The 8594-nt window shown below is 61.7% G+C and overlaps 1 protein-coding gene across 1 annotated transcript in view; it reads right to left on the bottom strand.

Moving 5' to 3' along the window:
• Window positions 1-3256: 3256 nt before the first annotated feature.
• NOTUM (notum, palmitoleoyl-protein carboxylesterase) overlaps window positions 3257-8594 on the bottom strand; it is a 16599-nt gene continuing 11261 nt past the window's right edge. The window contains exons 4-14 of the mRNA XM_007959565.2: window positions 8440-8594; window positions 7548-7600; window positions 7369-7464; window positions 6820-6880; window positions 6301-6359; window positions 5828-5930; window positions 4982-5173; window positions 4750-4850; window positions 3984-4131; window positions 3701-3748; window positions 3257-3563 (exon numbers count right to left, since the gene is read on the bottom strand). Of these exons, the coding sequence (XP_007957756.2) occupies window positions 3257-3563; window positions 3701-3748; window positions 3984-4131; window positions 4750-4850; window positions 4982-5173; window positions 5828-5930; window positions 6301-6359; window positions 6820-6880; window positions 7369-7464; window positions 7548-7600; window positions 8440-8594 (1323 nt within the window). The remainder of the gene's footprint in view (window positions 3564-3700; window positions 3749-3983; window positions 4132-4749; window positions 4851-4981; window positions 5174-5827; window positions 5931-6300; window positions 6360-6819; window positions 6881-7368; window positions 7465-7547; window positions 7601-8439) is intronic.

Raw genomic sequence — 8594 nt, 5'->3', positions numbered from 1 at the left:
GGCTTTCAACGGGGAGTTCCCAAGCGCATTGCAGGCTCCCTTCCGAGGCACTTCTGAGTGGATGGGCACCTCAAACCTTCCCTGGGCCTGTTGACCATCCACACCAGCCGAGGCCCCATGGCTGCACGACCGAAGCCTGCTGCCGTGTCGTCAGTTCTGACTCACGACCCCATGTGCTGCGGTGACCCTGCTCCCTAGTTCTTGGCCGTGACGTTTACAGAAGCAGCTTGCAGAGCTTGCTTCCACAGCATTACTGAGCGGTCCAAACCACCAACCGGGAGGTAGCGGAGCAGAGACTAGTCGGGGCCCCGGCCTTATGCGGCTCCGTGAGTCTCTCCCAGATGCAAGGACTTGGTGTAAGTGTTGTAGCTGCGCCCTGGTGACCGCCAGTTCCCTTCCAGACACGAGGCAACAGGGGCTTTTTGCTTGTTCGTGGGCCGTTCAGTGTTTTCCACATTTTTAAAAATGAGTATTTATGACTTTCTAAACTAGAGAAAAGCTGATCTTAGAAGTATCTAGATTTATATTCTTGTCTGTAAAACAAAGTGTGCTTTAACATACACATTTATAAGAAATTTTAATGCATTTGATTTTTTTGTAGAAAAGTCTCTGATTCCCAGAAAAATTGGGAAGATGATACAGAGAGTTCCAAGAGTTCCCAGAGCCTGGCACCAGCTTCCCCTGTTGCTAATATCCTGCGCTAGGGACGGACATTTGTTAAAATGTGAATGGAATTGATATTGATACATTGTTACAAACCAAAGTCTACACCTTGTTCAGATTGCTTCAGTGTTCCCCTCACTCCCTTTTTCTGTCCCAGGACCCACATGACATTTCATGGTCATGGGACATCCCTGGGTCTTGGCGAGGACGAGGCAGGCCCTTTGTAGAATCCCTCTGTTGGGATTTGTCCTTATTCATCCTCCAGCTCCATCTCAGGTCCCAGCAGTGGGGTGCAAAGACCAGACTAAGCTGTGGGCCCCAGCTGAGCTGGCCTCCCTGGCACTGGCTGAACGCATCTGCGGACACAGGGAGAACAGTGTATTCACTGGGCGAAACCTCATCGGGCCTGGCCCACAAGTGTCATGTTCGTGGACCTGGCAGCCCCAGACACAGAGCCGCCCTCCATCTGCCCGGCCTGTCCCAGAGAGTCACTCTTGCTAATTGTGCTGATGTGGCAGCCTGCCACTTCTCTGCACAGAGCGGTGTCGGTCTCTAGGCCGCACCTCTTGTGTCCCACTTGGCCCTGACCACATCGCAGTGGGCCGTCTCTCCAAGCCAGGGCTCCCAGGCAGCTTCCCTGTGTGGCCCCCAGCCCCCTCTCCCACTCTCAGGCCATGGTGCTCTTGGGGTATCCTGTCTATGGCCCTCCTGGGAAGGGAAGGGTTGCCGGAGATTGCTCCCACAGCTGCTCCCTGGGGACCAGCAGCTGTCCCTGGAGACCACCTCTTCCTTCTCCGGCCTATAGCCACGCCCTCTCTGGCATCTGTCTGGTGCATGCGAAGGGCGTGGTGCACATGTTGAGGGTCACCCACCTGCTGTGGAAACCCAACGTGCTCAATCTCTGGCCCACCAAGCCCACTCAGGGCCATGTCCCCCACAGACATGCCTTTGTGCAAAACAATGTGGAAACCAGGCTATGCTCTGGACATGCGTAAACCACTGAGCCCATCCCAGGACTGAAGCGCCAGCCAGACCAATGGCCAGCCCCTGCACACTGGGGAAGGCCTTCGGGGTCGCAGCTTGAGTGAGGAGGGAAGCAGACAGCAGGGTGTGAGGGCACATGTGTACACAGAAACATACACATATGTGTGCTTCTTATTGTTGTCGTTGTTATGTGTTGTGGAGTTGTACCTGACTCATAGCGACCCCTCCTTGGGTTTCTGAGGTGGTATCACTGCAGAAAAAGATTGCCTAGCCTTCCTCCCAGGGAGTGGCTGGTGGGTTTGAACCTCCAGCTTCCGGTTAGCATTCAAGTGCCTTAGGCACCATGCTATCAGAGCTCCTACCTATGTATGCAGGTGCCTGCATTTCCAGCGTGAGGACGGGTAGAATGGCTCTGGAAAGATCCTTGAGATGACCGTGTTGGCCACTCTGGGCAGAGGAACTAGCCGGAGTGGGGCTGCTAAGAGAGGGGGGACCTTCCCAATACTCTCCTATCCTTTGAACTTTGAACCATGTACAAATATTACCTAGTGAAATAAACAAACTGAAGACACCTAAGATGTGCTAGCTGAGAACCAGGTGTCCTTCTGGGGTGATGAGGACGTTTTCAAAGGACAGGCTGTGGCTGCATGAAACCAGGAATGTATCAGGCAGCATATTGTGCCCTGAACGGTGTCCTCCAGAAGTGTGTGCCACCAGGCCCAGCCTCTGCCTGTGGTCAGGGTGCCATTTGGGAATCAATGTCTTCCTTGGGGAAGGAGGCAGATTCAGTGGAGGATGTGTCCTGAGTTCACTCCTTTTGTTATGTAAACGGAGGAGAAGCAAAGGGGAAGAGAGCTGCTAGCTAGCACTGGAGTCAAGGCCAGCAGAGCCTCCCCCTTGAGCCGGGCCCCCAACTCCCACGTGGGGGCTCCTGAGCTGTGAGAGAAGGCCCCTGCGGTGCTTCTGGTAGGGCGCCACTGAAAAGCACTCATTTTAGAACATTCACTGTATTATGTGAATTTCACCTCTAACTGAAAAGTAAGTCAGCCGTGGCCACCTGCGTTAGAGCGGTGCCCAGCTCCGGCCACCCGAGGGGGGTGAGGGGGAGCCTCCTCAGGAGGGTCCAGATGGGGTGGGGTCCCACTGAGCGCCAGCCCAGGATGGCCCTGTTTCTCCAGGAAGTGGTTGGGTCAGTGGTCAGAGGTCCCTCCCGTCCCCCGGCTGCCCATCCAAAGAAACACATGGGCACGCTCAGGTTCTTTGGTTGTCTTTTCTTCATTATTTAACAAAAATATTTTACAAAATAACATAATTCATCATATATTTCTTGCTTATTTTCCTTTTTTAAAAAATTAAAGAAATAAAAAAGTCACTTTATAAAATAATACAAAAAGGCAGGAGAGGCTGGGGCGGGCTGGGCGGGGCCTTCTGGGCTGAGGAATCCAGTGCTTCTGGCTCCGCCCCCTCTGTAGGCTAGAAGGGGCGGGGCCGGCAGGGTCACCAGGCACCAGGGCGCAGCTGGGCCTAGGCAGGCTGCCTGGAGGCATTAGGAGGGGCTAGGGAATGCGCTGGGGGGAGAGGGCGGGGCGGGGCGGGGGTGCAGGGCCTCCTAGCTCCCATTGCTCAGCATCCCCAGCAGTGTGCCGGGGTCCAGGCCCTGCTGCTGGGCCACGGTCTGCACGTCAAAGCCCACGTGCATGAGGAACTGGGCCACATTCATCTCCTGACCCGTGAACTGGTCCCGGATGGTGGGGCACGAGGGGTTGCAGTGGGGCCAGGGGCAGCTGTCCACCAGGTGGATGGGGCAGCCCTTCAGGGGGGCCCGGCTGGCCCTGTGGCTGTCCTGGAGACTTCTGTCCCAGCACTGCAGGGCACGGGGCAGTGAGGTGCCCTTCACCTGCACGTCTGTCCAGTGGCTGTGGGCAGAGACCCAAGAGGGGTCACAAGGGACCCACCCGAGTCAGGTGGCACAGCCCACTGGAGAGGTGAGCAGGTGGGTGGGGTACAGGCTTAGGTGTCGGGGGACGGGGGACGGGGCCTGGTGGAAACCAACCTTCGGGTGATGATCTCATGGGACAGACAGGCGGGGGCAAAGCTGGCCCTGGGAGAAGACGTTGCATGAGCACCTTGCCACAAGGGGCTGGGGCCTCTTCCTCACCCCTACCCAGTCCAGCCACTCCCAGAGCCTGCCCCCTGCTTCGGCCCCACCAGTTCCCGCTCTGGGCCCACCCATGCCCCTCCTGCCCTGAGGGCCTGTGGGCCTTGCCTCTGTCCCTGTCCTCCCTCCATTTTCATACCAGGTCCCTAATTGTGCCTCCAGAGAGGCTGGCACTCACGCCACGCCCTTGAGCGTATCCCGAAGCTGGCGGCCCAGGTCCTGGATGTAGAGCCACTGGCCCTCCTGCACTGGCTGCCCCGTGAGGTGCACGTTGTCCACGGCGAGCTGTGCCTCATCAAACAGCCACTGCACCACGAACACCGGGCCTGGGGGGGGCACGGCCCAGCCAGCTCCTCCCTGCCCTCCCCTGCCCCAAAACTTCCCTCCCAGGCCCTGCCTTCACCAAGGGTCCTTGCTGAGTGCTCCCGTGGATATCCCCCTCTCGGAGACTCGGCTGTGACCGATGACAGCGCCCTGTTTACTGAGCCCCAGACCTGCGCCACTGCACAGGACCTCCCAGCTTCCCAGAGTCCAGTGCTAGGGAGGGCCAGGCCCAAGGCAGGAGACAGGGAGGGCAGCACCGGGAGGCAGACCCAGGCTGCCTGCTCCGAAGTGCACCACTGACCGGGGATGGCCCTCACTCCCAGCCTGTGGGAACTGAGGGGTCTCCCCGGATGCAGGCTCTGCAGTGCAGTTGGGAGAGTCCCAGGCAAAGCAGCAGAGTTGGTCACCGGGGTATAGATTTGGCCCCTTCCCTGGGACAGGACCCAGGTACCCTATCCTCAGCTGCCCAGCTGGGTGCAGGCAGGTCCTCTGGGCTGGGTGTCTGAGCTTTCAGGAGAAGCACAGAAGGCATCCTGCTGTGGCCCCATGCCCCCAGATCCCCACTCTCAGTGCAGGGCCGGGTAGACCCCCCACTGCCCTGCACTCCTGGCCCCACTCACAGCGCAGGGTCGGGTAGACTTTGTAACCAAAGAAGCAGTTCCACTCCTCTCCCTCCTTGAACTGGCGCCGGCAGCGCTCTGGGACCACGCCCTTCCAGTACCTTGGGCCACATGCAGGAGTCAGGTCGTGCTGGGCCCCAGCAGCCCCACCACCCACACTCCACCGCCTGGGCTCCTTGCACAGGACACAAGCTGGTGGGGGGCCTGAGCCCCACCAGGAGGAGACGGGTACCTGACGCCACGACGGATGGCCTCGGTGGGCGCACAGGTCACTGTGTCCACACAGTCCGTCCGGCGGTACTGCTTGTTGTCCAGGAACCAGCCAGAGTCGGCCAGGCCCCGCACCTGGATGGCCGAGTAGCCCAGTTCCGCCAGCTGCTCAGCTACACGGTCCACATTAAGCAGCACGCCCGTACCACCCGCGCTGTGGGGAGGCCCTCAGTGAGGTCAAGAGGCAGAGGGCGGCCCTCCGGCCGCTCAGCCCTGCGCTCGCACGAAGGGCAGGCATCTGCCCCACAGTCCACATGGCTCACTGCGAACCCCTGGGCTGAGGGGCTCCAACACTGCCTCCCTTTCCTTATGCGACTGAACTCTGTGGTCCCAGGCCATTTTGTCCAGACCTCAGAAAGCCCCTGAGCGCCACCATCCCCTTATATGCTTGGGGGAAATGTGGTGTTGAACAGGTGTGGCCCCTTCTTTATCAGGCTCCCAGGCCCAGGGGAAGGCACCTCAGTCCACAGCTCGTCACCCAGCCACCACCCAGGTGAGGCCAGCCCATGCCTTCCCTCCACCCAGCCGTCATGGAAGCCAGTAGTACCTGCCCTTCCAGCACAGACCACTAGAGGGCAGAGTTTCTCTTCAGACCCAAACCTCTGCGCTGCCCTAAAGATGCCAGCACCCAGGCCCTCCCAGATGCCTACCCAGGATTGGTGAGGCTGAAACTCAGGGACCCCATAAGGCAGGCCTTCCCCCGGCTCCTGGGCTCCGCGCTCCCGCCGGCTGCCTGGTCCTCCCATTCACATTCTCCTCTCCCTTCCCTGCCGTCCGCCCCAATTGCCTCTCCCTTTGCCAGACCCACCTGCTCCCGGCCAGCAGTAGCACCCTGGCCCCACTCAGCCCTTTGCCCAGGAGCTCTTGAACCACCTCCCGGATGATGAGGGCGCCCATAAAGGCATACTCGTCTGCATGAGAGAGAGGGGCTCGAGTGGGTCCCTGGGGACCTGGACAGGGAGCAAGGCCTCCCACCCCCAGGCTGATGTGAGCAGGGGTGTCAGCTCCGGTTGGGGGTTCTTCCTGGGGCTGGGGACCTGGGGTAGACTAGAGGGAGGTGGGCCAGGTGCATGAGGCCATGTGGGGCCCCTTCCCCAGGAACCCTAGGAGTGAGGGCACCTGTGGGGTCAAGCTAGTAATGGACAAGCAGGTACCCTGGTGGCCTCCCACAGGGAGCTGGAGGGAGCTAGGGAGGCAGAAGCCCCACCTTCTCTGCCCTGTCTCTCCCCAAAACCAAGGAGCAAGAGAGTGTGGGAGGGGACAGGAAAGACAGGGACTCACTCTTCTCAGGCTTGGAGGACGCCCCACTCCAGACATCACTGGAGCAGTAGGGGATGAAACTGCAACAGAGGGATACGTGAGGGCCACCAAAGTCCCCTGCTGGCTGCCCGCCTCCAGGAAGGACTGTCCCCAAGGACCGCCCCCAGGAAGGACCACTCTCCAGGGAAGACCACCTCCAGGTATGTCCAGCCCCCCCAAGGAAGGACTGCCCCAGGTGGGACTGCCTCCAGGAAGGAGCACCCCCCAGCAAGGCCCCAGGAAAGACCCATCCCCTAGGAAAGACCAGCCCCTCAAGGGAGGACCACCCCAATAAGGACTGCCACATCCCAGGTAGGTGTGCCTCAACATGGGACCTCAGAAGGACTCAAGAAAGACCACCCCTGGGTAGGACGACTCAACCAACAAAGAACCTCCTTCAGGAAGGACTGCCCCCCAGCAAACTCCCCCAGGAAGGACCGCCCCCAGGCAGACCAGTCCTCCAGCAGGATGCCCACCCAAGGGCCCCTCCCAGCCCCTTACACCATGTTTGCATTCCACCAGTGGGGGTTCTCCTCTGGCTGTGAAGACAGGATCCCTGTGCCTGTGGGAGGTGAGGACAGGGTAGGTCTTTCTAGTGAAAGAGAGGAGTGGCAGACATGGGGACTCCCACCTGGTCCCAGCAGAGCATGGGCAGTGGTGCCAGCCTGAGCCAGGTGGCCAGGGAAGTGGGAGATGGGCGGACAGTCCCTGGAGGCACCTTTGGGCAGACCCCAGACCCTCTCTGCTGCCCCTCGCTGGCAGCTATGACCCAGCCATCTGCCTGCAGAGTCCTGGGAGCCTTGGCTCTCCAAAGTTGATGGGATAAAAATGAGACTGTGGAAGGCGGTGGCTTCAAACCAAGGCCGCAGGAGGATGTGTGTGTGTGTGTGTGTGTGTGTAGCCTCCCATGGCTCTGGGAGGTGAATTGTGAAGCTTCTTCGAGGACTCCAAAATGTGCTTCCAGCACGCTGCTGTCCCCTTCCCTCCAAGAGGGGCTCCTCGGCGCTGCGCGGCTGGGTCCGCGCGCCTCGGGGCCTGCGCCCCGCTCACCTGTGCGCGTTCGCGGCCAGTCCTTGGAGCTCATGAGGCGCCGCATGGAGTCGTACCGGGAGTCGCAGTTCTCGCGGTTGAAGCAGTACCAGCCGCCTGCGGACATAGCTGCCACGCTCAGGGCCCGCGCCCGGGGGCCCGCGTCCGCCTCCCTCCCCCCGCCTCCAGCCGGGACGCACCTTCCAGGAAGAGCAGCCACCGCCGGCTGCCCTTGGACTCCTTCAGGTAGTAGCTGCGCGGGAGGGCGGCCGGTCAGGCAGGACTGCGAGGCCGGGGTCGCTGCGCCCCCGGCCCGCGCCCTGCCCCGGACAGGAAAGAGTTATTCCACCTGTCGTCCACCGCGCGCGCGCGCGCTCCGGGCGCGCGGGGGCGCCCGCGGCCAGCCCACGAGGAGAGAGCGCGGCGACCGCGCCCGGGAGGTGGCGCTCGTGGGGCGGGGAAGGGCTGAGAGGGGTTGTGTGGTCGGTGGAAAATCCCCACGGCCCGCCCGGCGCGGAACCCGCGGTAACCTCGGCGCGGGCGCCCGTCGGGGGGGGGTCTGCGCTGGGCGCCGGGTCCTTTCGGGGCGCGGGGCACACTCGCCAGAGGCGTGGGGCGGGGGAGGGGGCCCTGGGGCGCTCCAGGCGGTGCCAAAGGGGCATCGCGGCCCGGCCCGCTCCTTGGAGTGTCACCACCCTGCCGAGGGCGCGGGGCGTCCCTGCCTTGGCCGCGCCTGAGCCTCGCAGTCTTCTTCCTGAGCCTCCCTCGGGGCTAGGGATCAGTGGGCAGGTGCCTCACTGTCCTTCTGTCCTACCTGCTCCCCTCACTGCCCCCAATGAGAGCTGGCGCTGGGATCCCGGGCCGAGGGACAGTGGGGCTTTCCTAACCCCTGTGTCACTTCCCTTGGCCAGGGGCCACTGGCGCGCTCCGTTTCCCAAACAGGGGCTGAAGGACAGCGCAGAGTGGCTGGCACGCGTGGCCGAGGGGTCAGTGTCTGGGCTGACCAGGGCCCAGACCTGGGAGCCCTGCCCCAGCCCCGCGCGGGGACTCGACTGGCCTCCCCCGCGGGGCCGGCAGCGCCCGGGGCCTTACCCCGCGGGGCTGCCGTCGTTGCAGGTCACTGACGTGTTGAGCAGGAGGTGCAGGCGCAGGTCCTGGTTGAGCTGCTGCGCCGAGCAGGGGTACAGGGACTGCGCCAGGCTCTTGACCTGCGCCATGAAGCTGTCCATGTTGCCCTCCACGGCCGT

This window comes from Orycteropus afer, unplaced genomic scaffold (assembly GCF_000298275.1).
Source record: "Orycteropus afer afer isolate SDZICR_OR568_19922 unplaced genomic scaffold, OryAfe1.0 scaffold00018, whole genome shotgun sequence".
In the NCBI taxonomy this organism is placed as follows: Eukaryota; Metazoa; Chordata; class Mammalia; order Tubulidentata; family Orycteropodidae; genus Orycteropus; species Orycteropus afer.
This window is presented reverse-complemented; position numbering and strand designations above follow the sequence as displayed.